Source organism: Phasianus colchicus, chromosome 9 (genome assembly GCF_987193195.1).
Source record: "Phasianus colchicus chromosome 9, bPhaCol1.hap1.1, whole genome shotgun sequence".
Lineage (NCBI taxonomy): Eukaryota > Metazoa > Chordata > Aves > Galliformes > Phasianidae > Phasianus > Phasianus colchicus.
Window position 1 is genome coordinate 1,993,648 of NC_143444.1, and position 24,016 is coordinate 2,017,663.

At 41.0% G+C, this 24,016-nt stretch overlaps 2 protein-coding genes across 8 annotated transcripts in view; one reads left to right on the forward strand and one right to left on the reverse strand.

Moving 5' to 3' along the window:
- On the reverse strand, window positions 1–18,170 carry TRMT1L (tRNA methyltransferase 1L). Its single transcript, XM_031615914.2, has 16 exons — window positions 17,894–18,170; window positions 16,092–16,244; window positions 14,968–15,030; window positions 12,945–13,058; window positions 12,232–12,296; window positions 11,600–11,729; window positions 9,727–9,850; window positions 9,165–9,244; window positions 7,964–8,210; window positions 6,797–7,009; window positions 4,914–5,104; window positions 3,500–3,578; window positions 2,597–2,763; window positions 1,607–1,666; window positions 1,130–1,256; window positions 1–1,023 (listed from the first exon to the last, which is right to left on the reverse strand). The coding sequence occupies exons 1-16, from the start codon at window positions 18,009–18,011 to the stop codon at window positions 708–710; spliced, it is 2,247 nt and encodes a 748-aa protein (XP_031471774.1). The 5' UTR covers window positions 18,012–18,170; the 3' UTR covers window positions 1–707.
- The window catches only part of SWT1 (SWT1 RNA endoribonuclease homolog), a 39,437-nt gene continuing 33,495 nt past the window's right edge, over window positions 18,075–24,016 (forward strand). For 4 of the 7 annotated variants that reach the window (XM_090145879.1, XM_090145884.1, XM_090145883.1 and 1 more), the window contains exons 1-3: window positions 19,132–19,345; window positions 21,652–21,710; window positions 22,916–23,648. In XM_090145879.1, coding sequence (XP_090002005.1) covers window positions 19,247–19,345; window positions 21,652–21,710; window positions 22,916–23,648 — 891 coding nt within the window. In that variant the 5' untranslated portion in view covers window positions 19,132–19,246. Of the gene's footprint in view, window positions 18,178–18,244; window positions 19,346–21,651; window positions 21,711–22,915; window positions 23,649–24,016 lie in introns of those variants that run through there. The other 3 variants (XM_090145881.1, XM_090145882.1, XM_090145880.1) reach the window with 3 other exon arrangements.

Here is a 24,016-nt window from a genome sequence, read left to right on the forward strand (position 1 = left end):
CCTTTTTTTTTTTTCTTTTTCTTTTTTTTTTTTTTTTTTTAGTGTACAACCAAACTAAATCTCATAGCAAGCAAACTACCCAGAGTGAGTACAGACAAATCACTAAAGCTTAGTTAGGAACTGAAGTTTATGTCACAGCTCTGTACGGGTTCCTTTCTGCTCTCACTTGTTAGGATTTTGCCCATAGGTAGATCTACAGAAACAAAATTAAAGGCCAAACTACATGAGCAATATGGAGTTACAAGTGCACCAAGTTGCATCTTCTGGCTTCACATCACGTTTTGTCCTGTATTTTATCACCCTAATGTCACTTCCCTTTGAGTTCTAACAGGCCAGGTTTTAGGAACGATCATCTGATTCAAACTACATTTACGTTCAGAAATGCTTCCGACTTTTGGCCCCATCCACTCTCCTGGATTCTGTTCCAGTAGCTTGAATAAGGCTGTACAAAGACTTGGTGCTGGCTACAATGCTCAGTGTGAAAGTGGATGTGTGAAAGAACCAACTGTCTAGAAATTTTCCCACAGGAAAAGCATCTTGACCATACACACTGCTGCGTTCAGTGCTAAGTTTTAGAATTCTAAGATGTCCTCTCCAATTGAAATTGCAGGGTTTTCAAACTGTCAAATTCCAGGTCTGCAAGGAGTACCGGTGTACTTGAAACAGAGTGTAGGTGCAAGTTCTCATCTAAACCCAAAAGGATTGGACTAATCAGCTGCACAGTGAGTAGGGCAGTCTTCTGTGAAGATAGTGGCAGTGTCTCCAGATTTATTCTCTTCCAGAAACTCATCATCTTTTGCCTTGCTGTCTGCAGCAGCTTGAAGCTGGTCTCCCATCTGGACATCTTCTGTCAGATGGAGAGGGCCTTCTGTTTGCCCCCCAGCATACGTAGGAGTACTGTGCTTCATGAGAACAGTCTTGAACTGTGCCAAGGGAGCATTGGTGCGAACGCCCATAGGATCAAAGTGGGTTCTGCTGACTCTGTATCCAGCTTCAGAGAGGTAGTTTAAGAACTTATTTAACCTGAAAAAGCCATATAAGAAGGCATTAACAAGAGCGAGGCTGGTTCAGTACAAATTATATATTAATCGTCAGCACTGTAAGACAGGAATGTAAACGTAAGCCTTACTTGGGCATGTTCATTCCTTTAATACTGTGTCTGTGAATATTGTAGTAAAATGCAGGGTGCTCAGCACTGTTGTCAGTTTTTTGTCGCTTGGTCGCATTTCGCATCATTTCATTATTTTTTCTTTTTCCTGAATCACAAAACAGGCCAGTGAAACCTATGAATATTCACTAAGTCCACAAAAAAAAAAAAAAAAAAAAGCCAGCAGAGCCAAAGATAGTACATACAGAAAGCCACACATCGACCATGCCTTTATGGATGTATTTATACTTAAGTAATTAGCATTGTGCTTTTACCAGGAAATATGACAAATATCACTCTAGATCAAGTAAAATAATTATGCAATGGGAAAATAATTCTTACTCACATATGATTAAATACAGAGAAGATAGCATTCACCTATAGTTTGGCTTCGCCATCACTTCAAGTATAAAATCATACTCTGAAATTGCTGAGGTTGCACAAAAACAATCAACTTACCAGGCACCACATCAGACTCCGCCAGCATATCTGGTGTTTTAATATATACGCCACATTCTTCTAGAATATAATTAAGGGTCAAAATTAAGTCTACTGTACAACAGTGGAATGGCAAAATGCCTGAGTTCATCAGAAAAACCCACCACCACCTCCCAGCCTGAAGATAGAAGTACAGTGAGAGGCATGCATAGCTCATCTGCTTACCAGCTCAGAAATTTAATTTAGAGGAAATACTAAAAATGTAACTTTGCTTAACTGTAAAAGAGCATGTAGGTGCAGAAAGTTGTTCCTTCTGGTGGAATAATGTAGACAGTGAGCATAGAACTTTCGAGTAGTTGCTCGTAGTAACTAGATAAGAAGTAGTGATGTAAGTGCTTACGCACGATAAGAGGGGCGTAGACGAAGGTGTACAAGGCTATATAAACTGTTGTCACGAGTTAATAAACGCCATTTTACCACCCACCACATTGGTGTGCACCGAGGTAGATGGACAGACCGAGATGTCCCTAACGATTGCGAACACCTGTATGAAGCTGAAGCGGGCTTCCGGCTTCATATGGTGACCCCGACGTGATGTTAGGGAAAGGTGGTCTGCTATTCCAGCAGAGAATGCAGAGCAGAACAACCGCAGTCCTCAGTAGTGAGGAGCAGAGTACAAGAGAGAACTGAGAGACGCACCATGTCCAGCTCTCCTTCAGGGAACACACTGAATTTCACAGTGGTCAGCCCACCCATATTATGCTTATCTGTTTCAGGATCTCCCATAGCGGTTACATAGGTACATAGGTATAAATCCAGCACTCTGCCTTCAACAGATCCTACTGTTTTTTACAGCACTACCAAGCCTCACGCTGGACTCAAAACAAAAGTTATTTCCTTGACCTTGTGGCATGTACTCTGCTGTTAGCATAATGTTACCAAAGAGTAATCTCTATCTGAAACCACCACCAAGCCAGCCTCTTCGTGAAGAGGTTGCTGTTTTTTTCTTACCTTGTTTGTTTTCATCAGAAGGATTATGGATAGAAAAATTCTTTGAAGTTGTACACTCAGCTTCACAAACCACTGTCTTCAAAAGTGGCTGGACTTCATCTAAGCCATACTGGACAGCTTCAAACAGCATCCTTCTGAGGAATCCAGTATTAAAGAGAGCTCCTGACCTAAGAAACACAGGAGAAGTGAGAAGACTTTACTAATGAAAGCAAAAGAAGTTCCCTTGAAAAAAAATCACTCACAGTGATTTGCAGTTAAATTACACCAAAGAGCTGCACTGTACTGCTGCCTAACACAACAGTATAGAGTGGCTTGGTTTCCAAGGACAGCAGCATTGTTCTTGCACTACAAACAAAGATCTCAGGACTATTATTCCTACCACTGACTTTCTGTCCTACTTTTATCAGGAAGAAAGCTACTGCTTTTAATGCTCCTTTGAAACCATTAGAACTTAAAGAATTTAGTTTTGTTTCTCATAAGAGGCAATTTAAAAATCATCAAGTAGCGTACTTCCATCAGCATGTTAGGATTTATTATGTACACTCTGTAAGTATCCAGTAATAAACAACTTCACTACATTTAGCAACCACAGAAACACAGAGCCAGGTTCTTTAGTGCAGGACATACTAGAACAGTTGCACTAAATGTGAAGTTTCAAGTGAATTTGTTACTTACTTACTGGTTTGAGTGCTATGAACAAAACAAAAACCTGAACACCTTCCTAAACTAAGAGAACAGAATCAGTTAACTGTTTCCTGAATTACTCCTGACTGCCACGCTTTCCTTTTACAGTGATGGATGATCCAGCAGTCCTGCATTTCTATGATGTGACCAAGTAGTTGACCTCTGGAGGTCCTCCCAGCCCCAGTTACCCTGCAATTCCATGCTGTTCTCTGAACTTACCAGAGAGGACCAAGAACTACCGCTGTCCTCCCAGGCATACTGCCATGACAATCACAAGGCAGCTGCTGATAAGGATTTTCTGCAACAGGAAAACAGGGTTTCAGTGAATTTGGAATAGTCAGTGTTTACTGAGATGATACAGACATGAAGTTGAGTTCACTGAAGTAATTAGAAGGGTAAGCAACAGCACAAGGAGCAACACCACTCTCACTTCTGTCAAACATGCAGCAGTCCTTAAGAAAGTTCAGTGAGTAACGGTTTTGAGCTGTAATCATTGTTAAAATGATGCTGTAAAAACGGCCACCTAACCTGCTCCATTTCTTGGCAGATTTCAAATGATGAGAAAATTACTAATCTTCCTACAAATTACATATGCAGCTGCCCAGGCTAGCAGTAAACATCAACAACAAAAACTTGAACATCTGTCAGTCACATACATAAAATACAGCTCGCCTACAAGATTTCTAGGCTGTAAGTGAGACTGCTTGCAGGTAGAGTATCAAATAAACCATTAATTTATTCATTAAGCTCTCCACCATAACACTGCACTTATCAGTTACTCACTTATGTCTATAAAAACAGGACTGAATCTCTTTAATGAAAAAGTCAGGTGCAAGAGTGTGCAGTGACGTGGAGCAAGGCATTCAAAACACACCACAAGCTGAATAGCAAAATATCCAGGAACCTGCAACTTTGAAATAAATGAGAGATTTTTCTTTTTACATCCATTCCAACTATTACCTGGCTAGTCCACCCTCCAGCTTCAATTTTGTACAGAGACAGCTTGCAACCTCGAGCTCAGCTTTCGACAGAAAGGCTGCCTCCATTTATTCCCAAGTGTTAGATGAACTGCAGGGATGCTGTGAACTTTTCTTACCACACCTACTAAAATTATTTCCATCTGGCATTTACAGATAAGGCCCAAGCAGGCAAAACATACCCTCATCTGAGGGAAAGCGATACTGTTGATTTCATTGTACTTTCAGGTAACTGAACATGACGCTCTGCAGAAAGCAATCTGATACTAAATCCATCAAGCCACCCCTGCATGGAGGGGAGAGAATGGCAGCCAGCTGCCCCACTCCTCAAGCCCCTCACTAGAAGGCTGGACTGAACAGCATATCAGGCATCCCTCAGCAGCTACAGTGAGCCAGAGGGTGTTGTCTAGCAGTAAATCCAAGACATTTACAGCAAAATCCATGAACATAGCCAATCTAAGCAACTACCATAAAACAGACAGCTTGTATCAGAAATAGCTTCTCTGCTTCATACACTGTATACATCTGCACATTGAATAGAAATAATATTTTCTTAAGGAGATGTAAATATAAACAAGACCTTAACAAGCAAAAGAAGAAACAAACCCACAAAGGAAATCATACATTCAAGAAAGTGACAAGAAATACTCACTGACCTTCAACCATATTGCCTTCTTTCTGAAAAATTCTCTCCTCACACCACTGACAGTGGATGAGATATCTTATTTTCTTCGCTGAATCATCTGCAGGAGATGGTCCCCTTAAAACTCTGACGACTACAAGAACAAAGTGTTCTAGGGCTACTGCAAGCAAGACTTCAATGCCTTTGTTACAGCGAGCTGCAGATCTACAGAGGAAAAACAAACACACACCAAATGATTCTGAATGATGCTGTATGTAATAGAGTAACATTTCTACAGACACCCGAAGCTGCTGAAAGACTTCTGAGCTCACCTGCTTTCTAGAAACTGATGCTGAAAGTCTAGGAAAGCAATTGCTTCTTAAAACGCTTAAGTCGCTTCTTAAGTCGCTTCTTAAATGGCTTACTTATATCTTACCCATAACGCTAAGAACGTGACACTCCAGTTTTCATTAACAAATACTGGTCTGTTCTTACATCATCTTTCTATCCCAATACCCACCTACTGCCAGGATAATGTAACAAAGAATCTAAACAAACTAGACGAAAAGCAAGAAAGCTGAGATTTAGAATGACACACATGATAGTAAACTATCAAACGTTAATTAAGGACTGCAGGAAGACAAGGGAGCAGTTCCTGAGCACGTAAGCGCTGAAAAGAAGAAAGTTTTCAGAGAGTTGGAACGCATAAACCAGAGGAGATCAGACTTCATCTTAACAGCTAAAAAGTTCAACCTCATCCCCCTCTCCAAATCTCAGTTCATAATATAGTTTCAAAGTTAATCTGATGCAGTGTAACTGTATCTAAGAACGTTCTGCAACCTACCACAGGAAAGGAGATGAAAAAATTAAAATCTAAATGCGTTCCCATCAGTTTTTTAGCTCTGCCATTCTGAAGAACTCTGCATATATTTTCTCCCCTTTTTCTTCCCAAGCAGTTTGGCCAGTCCTTTTTTTCCTTAATTAGAGACTAGATTTTCAGACTTCATTTGTTTAACAGGCCAAAGTTATTACAAATATCTAGAGCAGGCAGGACCAACCCAGGCTCCAGGCGGAGCAGGTGGCCTGGCCCAGCCCTGTGCCAACACGGAAGCAGCTTAGCAGGGCTCTGGGCGTGCACACAATGCTCAGCAGCATCCAAACCAAGAGCTCAACACAATTCCTCTTCACAAACACAGCACAGGCAAGCACAAAAGTTGTGGATGCTGATGATCCAGACAAGTGCCCGAGGGTGGGCTGGGTCACTCAGCAAGGAAGAACGGCTGCAACGATGGCAGGTCACCATGTGAGCAGTGCTGTGCTGCACATGCCTGCAGGTTGGGAATGCCTGATCTAGATGCAAAGAATTGATTTCAAAAGGTAATAATTACAAATATCTTTTTAAACTCAAGCATGAGATTCCAAAGTGGACATCAGTTTCCCTTAACACTAGTTTCCATTAAAAAAAACCTGTAATTCTTAGCTAGAAGCCACTGAAGTATTTTAGTTAATATTCACAAAGCTGTATGCAGTACTGAAATGGCAACAAAGTTGAGAAAAGAACCAACAAACTCACGTATCTGCAAGCCCAGCTAGCAGTTCACAGTATAACACCCCCCACCAAAACCAAAATCCACCACCCCTTCAACACCCCAAATCCCTACCCTATTTATATACTTTCATCTTTCCTGAGCCTTTAGTTTAAAATTTACTACATAAAGTTTACTAACGTAAAGTACATTAGTTAAGTTTACATAGTAGCATAGATAAAATATGAAGCATAGGTTCTGTATCAAGAAGTCTGGCTTTTAGAGTCCAAGAATCCTGGAAACTCAGCATGCATAACCTACAGCAAGAGTCTGAAATGCTGCATCAAAATAATTTGCTCCCACAGTCTGAGCTGATCTGTTCTAACAATACCTTGCCACAGCAGAAATGACTGTCCTGGCTGCCAGCTCCTTGTAGTACTCTGTTCGCACAATGTTACATCCGTAGTGACGCAGGGCGACATGCTGAGCCTTTGCATACAGAGAACTAATGTCTGTGGATGTCAGCGACACAATTCCAAGATTCCTCACATTTCTGAAGGCAGAATCCAGGTAATTTACAGAAGTTCCAAATGGATCCAAATGTCTAAAAAGAAAGCAAGTTGCACTCTGCATTAACCATTTATCCTTCTTTTTAAAAACAAAAATAAACTCCCTTGAATTACTCCACAACACTGGAAGATTCAGTGCAAAAATTATAAGAGCCAGCACTTGAATGTGCTGGAAAATACACAGCACTAGAAGGCCTGCATCCTGATTCCTTGACTAGCTTAAGTGATAAGAATACTGGCCTTTGTCCTTAAAACAAACAAGCTGCTAAAAACATTTTATATAATTTTTTTTTTTTTTAAGCATGCGCACCAGTTTATATACTAAGTAGTTAACCATCAGCCTAAATACCTGCCTCAGAGCTGGAGGCTGAACAGTACAAAAACATCCAAGCGCTTATTTTGATGTCTGTAGGGTTTTCAATCTCATCTGTAAGCCCACCCTAAAAGGAGCAGCACACCTCCACTGAAAATGAACGTGCTGTAAAATGCATTACAGGAAATCGAGTCATGCAATAAGAACTCAGGCCTGTCCAGCAGCATGGAAATGCATGCATTTGAAGTTATTTAGATGCTCTAAGGAAAAAAACAAGAACAAAAAAATCTGACAAATTTGAGGAGAGAGACTCCTAATCAAGGAATATACTGGACTCAATGATCTCTGGAGGTCCCTTCCAATCTGTGAGATATGAGGTATTGACCACGATTCTGTGACGTGGGATAACTAAAAAAGCATTTTATCACATATGCAATGATATTATACCAAAAATTGTTTGGCTTAAAATGTTCATGCACATTCATATTTCATTCTGGATGTCAAAAGGCTTTAATATTTTTCCATCAATTTCAAAAATATTAAAAATGATTTTTAATTTTCTGTTTTCATGTGTTTTGCGGAAAAATACATCAACTGCATGTTGGTTGCTTCTTTAATTCCAACTTGTATCACAATCAAAACAGAGAACTTATTAAGAGAAGTATCTAATACTTACATAAAATCAAATGATCTCAAATGCATTATAACATTGGCGTCCATTTTTGTCACCTCAATGGTATCAGCATTTTCTTCTCCATCTCCTATACCTTCGTAATTGTCTTCTTTCTTAGTGTTCACTTTCACCTTCATTTTGTTTAAATGGCAGTTTTCCTGAATCATTGTCACAGAATTCTCATTACAATCATTAATTGTAACTTTGACAGAACTTCGGAGATGCTTTGCCCACTGTAATCCCATTATACCTATGGAAAGACAGAAACATAACTCCATGATGGAACAAGGGAGCTAGCTTCTGGTTCACCTAACTTAAAACAAACCAACCCACATCCCTTTAAATGCTTATAACACAACAGCATGCTGCAAGCTTTGGTGTACTCCTGCAGTAATTATCTTGGTGACTTTCTGCACCACTACAGTCACACTGAAGTTTGTGAGAGGATGGAAAGCAGTCTGTCACCTTCTTATACAAGAATTGGGAATTACAGACCAAAGATGAGTGATGGAGTTAAAATCTGTAGTGAAGACGCTTGGCTTGCTCAGTGCTCCAATAAAGCAAAATGCAACCTGCAAATACTCTTGCTGACTTTCAGCCAACTCCAGGATTATCCTGTAGAAACGCAGGACGGCCTGCAGCTCTGAAATCTCACCTGGTTCAGAACAGCAACAAAGTTTACACAAAATGCTGAGGTGGCTACTGTTGTTCTCAACTATAAATTTAGGTTTACAATAGCAGACTGATCATAGTGCAGCAGCTCAGATTTCTTCAGATTTTTGTTCCAGAACAGTAGTGGACTCCAGCAGAAAAACTTTACAGTTAGTTCAAGTTCAGAATTTTTGTTATCAGAGAGGATTTGGTAAAGAAACCTGGATACACTACCACTGTTTAACCAGAGGTTGCTTTTCCAACCACCAAGTCTCAAAAAGACTCAAGATCTTGACTGCACACCTCTGAAGATAGAATTTCATGAACATTAAGACAACTGTTTTCAAGCACACCACTCAACTTCAATTTAGTATTATTTGCAATCTTTTTCAAAGGACCTAATCTAAGCTCTTGAAGATTGTATGGAAGCCAATGATTGTCTGCCTAAGCAAGAAAACGACATACTCAAAAACAACATGACAAGTCTGTTACTACTCATTTCTGCAGTTTCGTACTATCGGATGTTAGCTGAAGATAAAGAGCTTGATTTTACCAGTAGCACCAAATGCATCCAAACATTCTATTGGTTTACGTTCCTCAGCTAGAACAGCCAGAGCACAGAATATCAGTTGCCTGGAAAAACGTAAAAAGCCATTAGAAGGTGATAAAATTTTTTCTTCCTCTTATCTGTTTCCCTTGAGTACCTTCCCAGAACAATTAAAGCAGATCACCTTCTGAACAAAAGGTTTCTGATTTACAATCCTTAACTAACACTGAAAGTTTAATTCCAGTAGTTAGGTTTACTTTTAACCTCCACACATTCAATTTAGTGACTCAGCACAGCAGAAAATTCCTAAGGTAAAATCCCGAGCCATTTTCCAGGTATCTGAAGTAGTTACTCATGGAAAACTTTCCAAGATTAACAGAAATTATCCTACCAGACAAGTTAAAAGCACATCTAAACGGAATTCTTATTCCAGAAACCTTTTTACTCACAAAAGCTATTCCTCCTCCGAATAAAGCACCGACAGAGTATGTTTTTCATAACACATTGATATTTCACACTGCAAAGTCGCCTACCTTCGTTCCTATCTTCCCACTCCCAGTTCTCTCACCTGTTGAGCTTCATTTTGGGATTAAAATAGGAGTCTGTCTTTTGAGGTGTGAAATAGTTGGGAAGAACCTGCACATCTGTGTCTGCCTCTTTCAGCACTTCACAAGATGACTTGGGAGCGGGAGCTGAAAAGAAAGTAATTGCAGAGCAAGGAGAAAGTGAGAACTGAAATTTAGATTAGGACATTTGATACATGATAACTGAATTTTTGCTCCCAGGTAACAAACAGTGCCGTCATCCAGCTGGCACACACGGAAGGAAGGGAGGAAAAAATAATGTATCTTACAGTCTGGAAAGCAGCAGACAAGGTTCAAGCTCTACCATGATTTTCTTGCCATGAAAGAAAGGATTTGTTTCTTACTTCAGTTCTTCTATATCCACCTAGATTTTAGAAAGTAAGCCCAGAGCCTGAGGCTTATCACATTTGTTCTGTATGTTCAAAAAGTATTTGCTAGGTAACCAGAACACTTTTAATACGGTCACGAATGTGAACCATTTAATTCTTGATCCACTCTCTTTTAAAGAGTTTTCAAAAAACTTCATGAAACTGATTAACAATTTCAGTGTTTAAGCTTTGTACAGACTGTGGCAAAACAAGTGTTCTTGATTTGACAGCTGTAACACTGTCACTCCTCTGAACAGTTATTCCCCAGTCTAACAGCAGCAAAATTTACCCAGAGATAACCAGGAAAAATGTGGAAGCTTTCTGCCAGAGACCCCTCTCAGTGCACAGCCTGCCCACCTCACAGTGCTTCAAGCACACAGGCAGCACATCTGAACCACTCTGCCATGCTGCTTCATGTTCACAGCCCTCAGCATTTGCTGGTGCCTCCTAGGCACCAAACATCATCCATGAGCTTCTCATCTACCCAGCAGGAAAACTATCCACATGCATTTTAAATAAAAAGTACATTTTTACTAACTGCTCTGAATGGAATCACAAAGAGATACAATGCAACAGAGAAGCCTGAAGTTTCTCATGTCATGGAAACATGTCCTAGTTCTGCTGCACAGACATAAAAACTGACCCCAGGCATTAAGCTGCTATTCCTAAACTGCAGACTGACAACAAAACTAAGTGTGATCCTCATGTCCTGTTCTTACTAAAACCAGGTAAAATCTATACATCTGCACACAGACAGAATAGACAAACAAAAAGAACAAGTTTCAATAGTGAGCTGTCTGGGCCATAATGAAAAAGTCTTAGTTTTTACACAAAAGCAGAACAATGTACTTTTTGCAAAAAACAAACAAACAAAACTGTGAAAATAAAGGAAATTAAAAACATCTGGTGTTCCAATTATCTAGAATGCTTTCAGTCTCATTTTTACACAAGCTTAGAAAGAAAAAGTCTAATTCTTGAGAAAGTCAGACAAAATTAAAATCCAAAGAACTTGTAACACCACCATCACAACTCTCCAGGACTGAATAACAGCCAGCTTGATTTGTGAACTCCTGCTGATGCCATTTAATAAAAAACAACCACTATACATGTATGCTGTAGCGAGATTTACTGAAGACTGATTTAATAATAAACACAGCCAAGGGGAAGAATGAAATTCTCAGTGCAGGTTTTGTTTTTAATGGACACTAGGTTCTCCATTGTATTGGAAAGGCAGAAACCTACATTTACAGCACTGATCTGTTTGTGAAGAGCATGTTATTCATCTCTATGAACAGAGTAACTGATTAACACAGAGACAAAAATCACAGCATTCCCAGATCTTTCAGGAAAAAAAAACATTCTGAAAAATTAAGAGCAGAATTCTCATTAGTATATCCAAGTAATTCTGTTTATGAATTTTTCTCATGTCTGTCATCATAGATAACTTGCGCTGCAAAGTATCAAATGTTTTTCAGAAGTGAGAACTTACCTGTAATAAATCTTGATTCAGTTTCTCCTTTATTGACATGGCGATTAATATGTCCTATCATATCAGTTCTTCGTGTGATAGTTGCTGAGCAGATGATACAGTGGTAATGTGCTCCCATCTTTGAAAATGTCTGTGACATGAAATGTACTTTCAGAATACATAAATGTGGTTCAAGTAGGACCGCCGCTAAACACATGCTGATGAAGAAGTCATCTGTCTTAACTCTACTACACATAAAACATTGTGAATCTGCAGCCTGGAGACTGCAAATAACCAGACCCACACAGCACACAGTCTTATTGCAGCAACACAGCCCGTCCAGCTGCACGACCCAGCACACGGACAGAGCTGAGAAGCACCCACTGCTCGCTGCCATGACTCTTCATCTCTCCCACAGAGAGCTGCTACTTAGAAGATGTAGGCAGCTGTCCATCAAAATGCCAGAGATGTGACATTCAACTCCCCACAGGGTTCTATCAAGACATTATTCTGAACTGATGCACACTTGGTATAGTGCAATGGAAAGAAGTCATACTTTTCAGACTAAGGACAGACTGTAGCAGTTGCTCAAAATCACCCATCTCCCCCCATTGCATAGGCTAAGAAACATTTCTATGATTCAGCACTTTTACCTGATCTGCAACGAAGTTTGGTTTTGCTATACGACAAGGCAAGTGGCAGATACACATTCTGTATCCTATAAAACAAAAGCACACTACAGTCTGAAAATTGTTTCATTTAATTTAACTTCAGTTTTGCCATACTCTGGATGGTTATTTTATTTCCTGCAAACTCATACATCTTGTTCATTAAAAAACATGATGCTCACTCTTTTTCTTAAAACTCCTTGTAAGGATTCTAATGTATCTGTAAACAGATCACAGAGTTTGGTAGTGTGAAAGATAAGGCTACAAAATACCTATACTGAATCAATACTTGGAGTAGTTACCTGAACCCAAAGAAACGTTATGACGAGGCAAAAAAGACAGCAGGGTGAGGTGGGAGCAATGATGGAAATTGCTCTAATACAACCAAAACATTTATTAAAGTACTTCGCATCAAATAAATGTATTTTATTATCATGACATGCCAAGCACTTTTTTTTTTAAACAAGAAAATGCACAATTTGAACTATTTTGGCATGTAGAAAAATGGAGGGCTATTTTACATTTCTATTTTATATCCCATGGCAAAGTTCACTGTCAAGATATGGTTCTGGTTTAGAGCTGATAAGGTGCATGAAACTTATACTTAAGTCAAGAGGAGCTAAAAAAGACCACAGACGAATGTCCTCCACATCAAAGCTCTCTTTGGCTATTTACTGTTGAAAGATGACTTATTTTACCTTCAAATTCCACAGAAATTTTCCAGTGCAAATTCTGGAGGTGACGATGAAGTTTATGGCCATAGCAGGCTTTAAATTTCTCTTCAGGACACAAGGGACAAGGCTTCTTTTCAGCTGAAAATACCAACAAGGAGTATGAGGAGAGATGTGTAAAACGCAGTTACGATGCCTTTTAAGAGAGATGCACATTAAAGAAAACAGAAAGCAAGTCCTACCAACGGAACTGAAGATTAGTTTCTCAGGGTATGTTCTAATTTAGGGGTAGACAAACTTGCAATATATGGATTGTCTTTGCTTTCTACTTAAAGGAATACAAACAAAAAACATGATTTCTTTCAAGATCATTATCTTCTACAATGTCAGTTCCACATTTTTGACTTTTTTTTTTTTAATTTCAGAACCCTTTGATCGTAATCTAACTTCTGAACAGCGTTGCAGAATGAAGGAATTTTACAGACATCCAGAGGCTTGCAACATTTCAAGAAAAGCCAACCAGTGAGAAAACAAGAACCTGTCTTTCATGCTCCTGAACCTCTGAACATGGCTTTAGGTAAAGCAAGCACCTGGTATCTTTTTAAAGCTGCAAAAATACTGCACGCAGTGCTAATAACAATCTTCAGAAAATCTTGTTTTTAGAACACAAAAGCAAGTGCAAAGTTATCTGGCAATAAAGGTGCTGAAGCAATCCAAGTACATCCTGAGCAAAAGCTCCTGGGACACACAGGCTGTGCACCTGTCTGTGGGAATTACAGATGAGGGCACGCATACAGCTGCCTCTGGGTCTCCCACAACTGAAAATCAAATAACTTCTCAGGTAGATTTTAGCAGAAAGGTTTGTAGCACCACAGTACAGGATGAATACTGGAACTTGCTACACAGTGTGAGTGTTGATATAATAATTCCTTAGTCTCACAAACAACAGAATTCCTCTGATAAGGCGTTCTTACAAGCAGACTACCACACTCCTACAGAATCCCACGCCTCTGAAGCCAGGAGAAGCGGCCAACAGTTCAAATAAAGCATTGCTTCTCCCTAATGATGATCAGGCTCTGCTACTGTCACACATTACTGAATCTCAAACGAGGCAATGACAATAAACACAAGTCAGTTCATTCACAGGAAAAGAATGGTAAATCCATGGTAGAAAGAAAAAACTCACTTGAGAACAGGCAAGGAAATAGAATTGCTTTTGTTGTTTTTTAATCAGCACCATGGATTAACACAGAATTCGGTTTGATAACAGTTAAAACCCATGCACATTGGACCTAAGAAGAATCTATTACCCATCTCTTCATTAAACATAGAAGGACTTAATTTTCTATAAACTTTTTGCTTGGTATATTTGTTGGTCAAGCTAAACAGCTACAGAAGCAGGCTATCATTTCCATCAGTGAACACCCTAGAAGATTACTAAAGTGCAAGAGTTGTATGATGTAGTTTACACACTGATGTTTTTCTTGATCTATAAATAAAAACCAGTTTCAGGTGCAAGGACTGGCACTATTTGTATTGAAGAGAGACATGTGATCTGAGAAAAAACAGGAGTTGCTAGAAGTTGTAATAAAAAATGCTTAACACTCCTAAGCAGTCCTCTACTAGAAAAATGGATCAGAAAAGATGATAAAGTAAGGAAACAACTGAAACAGAAGATTAAATGCTGTAAAGACAATAATTAGCTTCCCTGCTGTTGTGGCTACACTGAGACTAACGAGCATAAGTGAGACTGAGCTGCTGATGTAAGTATGGCTAGAGTAAACATTCTGCTAATCCATTCATGCTACCAATATTAAAAAAATGCAGAAAAAAATGCTCAATAAGGGTATCGATTTACTGAAAGAAGTACAGCATTTGATAAAAAAAAGGAATATTATAAAGTTATTTTGTAATGAATCACATAGTCTCTGAGCAACACAAACAAATGAAGAACAAAACAGATGCAGTGTTTGAAAAATAGCTACTGAGGAAGAATGTAAATACCTGAAACGTGAAGATCTATTCTGGGGTACTGCCAAGGTAAACTCACCTTCATTCAGGTCAGCCAGTTTCTCTAGATCAGCAAGTTGTCTTTGAATGGAAAGATGTTTCTCTAAAATAGAAGAGATACAAAAAGTAAGCATACTCTTAAAAATGCATTTCTACCTCAGTACTATTTTATTACTCAATCCATCATTTCAAGCCTACTACAGGAAAAGGTTAATAACACCAAATAGAGTACTTGTTTTCATCCTTTAGTTTCCAGTAGAAAGAATAACTCGCAAAATTAATCCCCGAACTGGTTCTTTATTAGGATGAAGATATTCTACTTGCTTTTCAATGCTGACACACGTCAGAATTCTCCACTTGAAGTGACCTTTATTTGAAAAACTAAAGCTGAAAAGAACAAGTCCCATACTATTTGTCTTTGACTTTACTACATGCCACTGTTGCTGAACGTGAGCCATACACAAAGCAGTATCATCCTATGAGCAGCCTGGCAAAACTGAAATGCCAGCCAGAGGTGGATAGATTTTAAGTAGTTGTTATTTAATATAAAACCAGGACACATTCAATTCTACCTTTTTTTTTTTTTTCTTAGAATGTTTGAGAACATCTAAAACTACCTTCCCAGTTTTCAAATTATCAATGGAAATAGCGTAGAATTTGTAAGCCCACTAGGATCAGCTTATCCAGCAAGTTCTGTTGGTTGCAACACACAGAACATCTCAGTCTATAAGACCAGTTCTGCAAGGACTTTAAAACTTTTTGATGCTTGTACAACATTAGTCTTTCAGATTTTCTTACATGAAATGAAAAGAGCAACTGACCGATATGCAAAGATATGACAGTGAGTATTAAAGCTAAGGTTAAAATCAACTCCTGCTTCCCCATTTGTGTGGATATTCTCTTGTGCTGCTGTCACATGCACTAATTTTGGAAGCGGCTTCCAGAAATTGTAGAGAGGAGGAAATGGCATTTCACTTGAAAGAAATTTTCAACACTGCAGGAAAACATTTCATACAGGCACATGGGAAAAAGTATCACTACCCACCAGATGCATAGTAACTCAGTTGCACACATTCCACTTGCCTTTCTTATCCAACATTTCTACCTTTTCCTTCTCCCTTGCTCAAACACACTACAGAAATACTCTTATATTTATGAGCAAACCTCTTGGATAATCAGATGAACCATCCAAAATGTTACTATCAGGTTCCTTTATGGATTCATGCTCTCTTCTTTCTTCTTTGGTTTCTACTTCTGATTCACCAACTTTCACAGACAGGTTGTTGCTTTCCACTTTTGTACAGTCAACTTCACCATCTTAGGAAAATCAAATAGAAATTAAAGTAAAAATGTTATTGATATATTGGAATTGTAATGCTATGTTCATTCGCTTTCAGTCATATTTGCTACTGTAAAAGAGAAAAGTTGTAAAATCTGAGTATTGAAGAAGAATATTTGAAAGATTATTGCTCACCCTTGGAAACCAGGGTGAGGACACCATCCCGGACAGAAGAAACCACTCACCCATCTGTACTATCAGATGTTTGAAGCTAACAGGACAACGTTGGCATGTAATTGTCTTGCAAAACGCAATGTGAGCAAGACAAAGCAGGCAAGCAGGAGGTCCAAATACACTTAACTATCATATACAATACTGATAAAAAATAGTTCGAAAACATTAGTTAACTGTGGCCAGTTAAACAACCTGGAAAAAGCAGGCCTAGCAATCGAGGAATTAAACAAAAAGCAGTAAAGTGCTGAGCCTCAGGGTGTAATCTTGACTTCCCATATGAATGGAATGAATGGGTGGGCTGTCACCACAGTAACACCAGTCGAGATTACTATCTTCAGGTTTTAAAACACAGTTTTGACTAAAGGAACAGGTATAAAACCTCCTCCAAAAAAAAGACCTTAGGAGCTGAAAGGAAAAAGTGTGGAGAGCCTGCATATGGAGCAGTACTGGCCCATATCCCTTCACTAAAACGTGCTTAGTCCTAGGAAAGTTCTAGAAGGGAGCGACAAGAAACAAAAAATTAAGGCACAGCCTTCTAGCCACTGAGAACCAACAGGACAGGCTAGATGGCTTCTCATCCCATATGAGACACCTGTAGAGAAAGTGCAGCAGCTCTCTGTCACTCCCAACGTAACCTGGGATGGGTCAAATCGGCTGGAAAAATCACACCAGAAGATTTCTGCATAAGCTAGTGTTACGCTGCAGAGCTCCCTGCCACCACCTTCTTCAAGTCTGCAGGTGCCAAAGCAAAAATGTTATGGGAGAGAAATGGCCAGTGAGCTTTTAAACCTAAGGCCACCAGCTCAAGGAAACGATGAGCTGCCAGCTGTTTTGTGCTGGAAGGCATTTCTGGAGGGTTCATTCAGCCTGTTCATCCTCAACTATTCCCAGTCACCACTAGAGGCAGAACGAGGGTTGGATAAATCTCGTAGTAGTTCCTAAGGTAGTTTTGCTTTTAAAAGCTACAGATTCGTAGCAATATTCCCATCACAAAGAACTAGAAAGAAGAAACTGCAGGAACACCTAACGACGCAGGTCAGGTAAGTTGATCAGAAAAGAAGAAACGCAAGACGGTTGGAGCGGACGCACGTGGGTACGAGCGCGCTCCACACGCGGCTACGAGTGAGCGTGCTCCGCGCGTCCACCCGCGTGAGAACGAGCGCGCTCGCTGCTTCCAGCCAGCTCACCGATAAACGCGCGCGTTACCGATTCCGGGACCGTAAACGCTGCTGGCAGGCCCAAGCCGCCGGCCCGCGGCCGAAATCGAGCTATGTAGCGGGCAGGAGCGCTGGCGCACGGCCCACCCGAGGCCGCGCAGCCCCGGCCCCGCGCGCGCGGACACGCCGCGCCGCAACGGGTCGCAGGCCGCCGGTTCCGCCTCACGGCCGCCGCGGCTCCCCCCCACCTCAGCGCAGCTCCCCTCCCCTCAGCCCGGCGCCTCAACGGCCCTTACTGAGCGCCGCGGCCTCGCCACCTCCCGCGGGGCTCGCCCCGTTCCTCGCCGCCTCCTCCTCGGCCTCCTGCAGCCGCTCCGCGGACAGCCCGGCCTCCGCAGCCTCCCGCGCTGCCATCTTCTGCGCTGAGAACGGGGCGCCGGGACGACCGCCTTACCCACACGCCTTTCTTTCCCCGGCCGGGAGGCGGGGCGCACCGCCTACATTTCCCAGAGCACCGTGGTGGAAGGAGGGGAGAAGGAAGAAGGGCGTTCCGGGTTGGAGCGGCGGGGTGCTGTTGGAGGTCTGCCTCGGAGCGGCTAGTTTCGGCCCGGCGGGTGGGGCTGCTCTGCTCTGCTCTGTCCTGCTCTGCAGAGAAGGGGCGGCGGGCCGTGCCGTGCCGTGCCTGGCGGGCTGCGCTCTGAGGGCCCGGTGCTTCCCTCAAATAAGAACGGGGCTCGTCGTCCTGGAACGGGCTGCGTTCCGGGAGGTGGCGTGTTGAGTTCTCAGGGCCTGAAGTAACCGGGTGACGCAACTCGCAGCGGGCGGAAAGGCTTTGCGGCCCCGCGTGCCGTCCGCGCGGTTTGAGCGGGCGCGGACCGCCATCACCGGCGGCCGGGCCGAGGGGCGCCTGGCGCACGGCGCGTCGTGGTGGGAGGGAGCGAGCGGGCCGGGCCGGGCCGTCTGGGCGCCGCGCATCGCAACGGCCCGAGCCTGGCAGCTGACTGCCTCAGCTTTTCCTTCCGTCCCCTTCTGTTCTTTGCTTATCGCTAGCAAAAAACCGTCCTTTAGTTCTGCGGCAGCACGCCTGGAAGCTGCTTCGGTGCTTCGCATCCGAGAAACGCTCTGTCTTACAACGTGGGATAATGTGTGGAGGTGTTAACTTCAAATAGTTGGAACAGCTGTAGAAGTCCAGGGCCGCGTTGAAGGCACGGCACGGTGTTTGCCTGTGTTAGCTTGCTGTGTCTGCTGTGGTGGCAACTCTCAAGCGGGTGGCAGAGCAAGGAGTGGCCGGCCTTTCTTCTGGGGAGTTCTCGAGTGAGATGTGGATCCCTGGTGCTGCTCAGACAGGCTGTGGCTACGTAATGTGAAGAGGAAACTAAAGAGAATTTGTTTCTCAAGGCAGTTGCGGTATTTTTTTATTACCAGCAGGAAATAAAAATGTGAAGTAATAACAGGGATGCTGTTTCTGTTTCTTTTCTTCATAGGTTTGAAAGATGTCCAAACAAAAACTGAAGAAAATAAACGGAGACAGTTTGAATGGCCAGGATGACAAAGTAGGATTATCTGCATCTTTAATCGCATCCCCACGTGAAAGAAAAGAGAGTGAATTATTTAGCAGTTTTGTGATGGAAGAATGAATCAATGTTAAAATGAAACGCTCTTCACCAAAAGCAGCAGGGAGGGTTGGATGTTCAGATAGCTGCAAGTTCCAGCCGGGTAACTGGTCTCTTTTCATCCAGAGCCCACGGGTAGGATAGGTATAAGAAATTAAGGGATTTTTTTTTTTAATTATACTATATTTGTCTGGTGGGGGCTGTTGAGCATGAAACTTAACAAACCTATTCTCTTTGGTTGTTCTTTATCTTGGACCAATATATATTGATTTTCTGATTATTTACAAATTGCACTTTTCAGCATCTTAAAAAGTGACTTTCAGAAATTTCTTATTAACAGTTGAGATACAAATCAATTACTAAACTTAAATCTAGATTATTAGTACATGATCTATATCTGTATAAAATGCATCAGCTACTGGTCTGATGCTTTCCTGTAGCTTTGTTGCTTTTTTTTTTTTATTGCTCATATATGCTTCTGGAAAGTTGTTTTCTGCAAGTAATACATAGCCAGTAAATCAGTAATTTAATAAGTCCAGTTTGCTAATTTTTTCTGTCCAATTTTGCAAAGTATATATGAAATGAGAGAGCTTTTAATTATCTTAATATGAGTGTTTCAAAAAAATGTTTGCAGGCATTTGTAGATGAATGTGATATGGTGGACTTAATAACCTGAGTTACACACATTAGAAGCTTTTTGCTCATGTAGAAAATACAGCCAAGTGTTCGTACCTCCTCTTCTTCCTCCTGAATTCCTCATTATTATTTACAGAATCACAGAATGGCCAGGCTTGGAAGAGGCAAGAAGGATGATGAATCTCCAACCCCCCTGCCACAGGCAGGGCCACCAACCTTTCCATTTAATACCACACCAGGCTGCCCAGGGCCTCATCCAACCTGGCCTTGAACACCTCCAGGGGTGGACAGGGCATCCACAGCCTCTCTGGGCAGCTGTTCCAGCACCTCACCACTCATAGTAAAGAACTTTCCCCTGACATCCAACCTCAATCTTCCCTGCCTCAACTTCAAACCATTTCCCCTTGTCCTGCTGTTATCTACCCTTTCCAAGAGTTGACTCCCCTCCTGTTTGTAGGCTCCCTTTAGGTACTGAAAGGCTGCAATGAGGTCACCCTGCAGCCTTCTTTTCTCCAGGCTGAACAAGCCCAGCTCCCTCAGCCTGTCTTCGTAGGGGAGGTGCTCCAGACCCCTGATCATCTTTGTGGCCCTCCTCTGAACACTCTCCAACAGTTCCCTGTCTGTCTTGTACTGGGGGCTCCAGACTTGGACACAGTACTCCAGGTGGGGCCTTGCCAGAGCAGAGAGGGACAGTCACCTCCCTGTCCCTGCTGGCCACCCCTCTTCTGATGGAGCCCAGGATCCCATTTGCTTTCCGGTCTCACCCCATAAAAAGGGGACAGCCCAGAGCCCCTTCACCTCTCCCACATGGCAGTGAGCGCCACACCAGGATTTCCCCTTGAGAAGGGACACCTCTCAAAGTGGTGATTACTTAATCCTGGAGATTAAAAAAAAAAAAAATCCTTACCCACAACAAATAGTTGGTGAGTGACTAGTGGCTGGCTTATGGTGTAGTCTCAGCTAAGTAATAAAAAGGATTGATGGTGCATATAATCCTTTACAGATAACTGTTGACTAAGTCTTGGATTGAGGTTGGATCCAGCTGCTCCCATACCCCTCTGGGAAGGAGTCTGGAAGCCAAGGAGTTTGACTCTGAATCTTGTGACTCATAGGAAGGTCTTCCTGATTATTTTCATCTGACTCAATCCTCTGCGCAATAATCAAGCATACCATGCCATTGAACCTTGATAAAGCACTGCCATATTTACTATTGAGCTCTGTTAAGTCACTGTCTCGTGTCAATAAAGCACATTACTATTCCTTCTTATGAGTGAAGGGCACAGAATGATAGAATGGCTTAGGTTGGAGGGAGCCTTAAAAATCATCTAGTTCCAACCCTCTGCCATGGGTGGAGTTGCCAGCTGCTAGATAAGGCTGCCCAGAATCTCATCCAGACTGGCCCTGAATGTCTGCAGGGTTGGAGTACCCACAGCTTCTCTAGGCAGCCTGTACCAGTATACCGCTCATCTGTAGTAGGTGCTGACACCATATGTGCAGATTGTTCATGTACAGTATATTCCAGGGCTGATTCCTAAAGACTACTCAGTGGTTCCCGTACTGGGCAAGCTGAAGGGTGGAAAATTAAAAACAGGAGTTTTGGGAAAAAGGTTATGGGAAAAACTGCATTTAGTAATGCTTCTCCCCTTTGGATCTTGAGGTATGTAACTGCCCTTTTCAAGGTCAGCTTATTCAAAATCACTGTGATTCTAATGTAAAATAATAGCTTGTTCCATCTTGTGAAGAGTTTGTTACAGCAGTTTTCTCTAAAAGCACTTGGGCTTTCTTTCTTTCTTTCTTTCTTTCAGAACTCTGAAGTCACAAGGTTTTATAGTCAAACTGTGGACAGACAGACAGAATTTCAAAGGTAAATTCTCTGGCATTAAATATTACTACCATTGGATTGTTTTGAATACTGAATTTAAGATTTGTTTTCTACTTTTGTTTTCAGTAAATAAAATATGGCAATTTAACTGAAGTGTTGGCGTTGCATTTATGAGTAGGTTTATGGGTGGATTCTGTCTGAACTAGTCGTTTTGAGGTTGTTGAGAAAACAAGATTCAAACAGTTTTAAACTATAAAGTATACCATTGCACTTCAAATAAAGTAGGAATAGTATCCTTCCAACACTACTGTTATAAAAAGCCTTCTTTTTCCTGTCTTGAGCAGTACCTTGTTGGCCTGTACCACATATTTCATGTTGTTAGCAAAATATAGGCTACTTGAGGCAAATAAAGCAACCATTCACCTTAAGCATAGCAAGTGTAAAAAGTATTTGAAAACTAATATAGAGTAAGAATGTTCTTATGAATCCTAAGATGTAAAGCTTTGGATTGTTTCTTAATCATGGCAAAATCTTGTTGCATATTTGTCAGGACATTCAGGTTATCTGTTCTACAGGCATTTCTTAAATGGCCTTTACCACCTCAGCACTTTCATAGTACTGTTATAGGACACGGGAGTAAATGTCAGGGGTATTTTAAACCTAGTGTCTGATAAATTTAATGAATATTTTCTCTGCTTTTATAAGAAATAATTCCTTATTCAGTCTTTATATCATGATTCCTGTAGAACGTTTATATATTTCCCTCAGTTGTTCCTTTTCCAAGTTACTCAGTCTGTTTATTCTGTCCTATTTGAGGGCCGTTAAGTGCTTGGCAATGTGTGACCAAGCCTAACTGCTGCATACTTGATCTTTAGGGTGATACATCTTACATATAATTAAAATGCTGTTAAAATTCATCTCTGTGGTAAGATGGGAATAAACTGTAATAGAACATCTCTAGAGGTAGTAAAATACAGAAAAAGCTTTTTATTATTTCGGTACTTTGAAATGGCTCTACAGCCAAAGATGTAAATAATGATAGCCCTACAGCAAGCTTCATAGAGGACAGATGTTGCAAGTTCATGATTAAATATACATCAAAGTGGTACCCATAAGTACGCAGTTGTAACTGCCTATATCGAAGGCAGTGTTTCCTGTTTTTTTTCTTGTACTGTGTTAACTGAGCTAGATTACATGACTTTTTTTTTTTTTTTTTTTTTTTTTTTTTTTTTGTATAATTTCTGTAGATTCAAAACAGAGAAAGGCAGACACGAGAAGAAACAATATCAAAGTTCTAATACTGGTGCTGATGGAAAATCCCAAGGAGAATCTCCAAATGGAAACAAAACCACAGCTAATTCTTTAATCAAATCTGAAAAGCGAAATAGAATAGTTATACAATTTAAATCCAAAGAAGCTAAACATGGAAAAAATACAGGCACTGCTGATGTAGTGACAACTAGCGGGGAAGATCATAACAAAGGTCCTTTTGACGTTAAAGAAAGAAAAAGACACTGTCATAGCTTTGTGGTTCAGAGAGACAAGGTGGTGAAGAAAAAGAAAGTTGAACTCTGTAAACCAAAGGTAAAAGTTGAACAAACTGTGTTGGGACAACTGAAGTCATCTGCGTATAATTTATATGTACCTCATAAAAAGGCAGACAGATCTAGAAAAACGAGTGAGGATGTCAGAATTCAAAAAAAGCCACCTAGCACATCTATAGAGACTGTGTGTCATGATAGACCTGTCACTAAGAAGTCAAATGTGTTATCTAGGACTTGTGAAGAAAAGTATAAAGAAGAATATAAGGAATTTTCTAAGAAAAATCAACATGCTAACAAGCATACATCACACTGCTCAACTGAAACACTGCAGCAATGGGACTGTTGTAAATGGAAAAAACAGGATGCTGATCGAGTTAGTTGTAATTCAGGGACTGAAAAAGGGGACTTCGAAGCCACAGAATTTTGTTTTAAGCAGGTAATGAGAACTCAGTTATTTCTATGTTATGCAAATGTCTGTTCTAGGCTGGTTTCTGAATGGCAGGTAGTTTGTATGTAAGTAGACTTGCCTTCTTGCAAGGCTCAGGATCCCATGGCCTGCTAGATGGATTTTTCTGGTCAGACTGTCAGTCATGTTAAAATACTTATCTGCTCTACTAAATGCTTTGTCAAACAAGGACTGTGTCTGTATGTAGGCTTTTGTAGCTTTATCTTTCTGCCAGGGGTGTGGGATACTTCAATTCAAGGATAACTCAACAGTGTTTCTTTGAGCTGATGTGGTTGTGTGTAGAAATTGAGCCAATGAAAGCCCCTGCCAAACAGGTGCTTGTTGCCAGCTAAGTGATG

What these genes read in the sequence shown, in the direction of transcription:
- TRMT1L (XM_031615914.2), bottom strand. Translation starts at nt 18,011, where the DNA reads ATGGCAGCGCGGGAGGCTGCGGAGGCCGGGCTGTCCGCGGAGCGGCTG. An exon ending in GGATGCATTTGGTGCTACTG is followed by an intron (nt 8,211 to 9,164) that starts GTAAAATCAAGC and finishes GTCTTTCCATAG; the next exon opens with GTATAATGGGATTACAGTGG. An exon ending in GTAGTTCTTGGTCCTCTCTG is followed by an intron (nt 2,764 to 3,499) that starts GTAAGTTCAGAG and finishes TGTGTTTCTTAG; the next exon opens with GTCAGGAGCTCTCTTTAATA.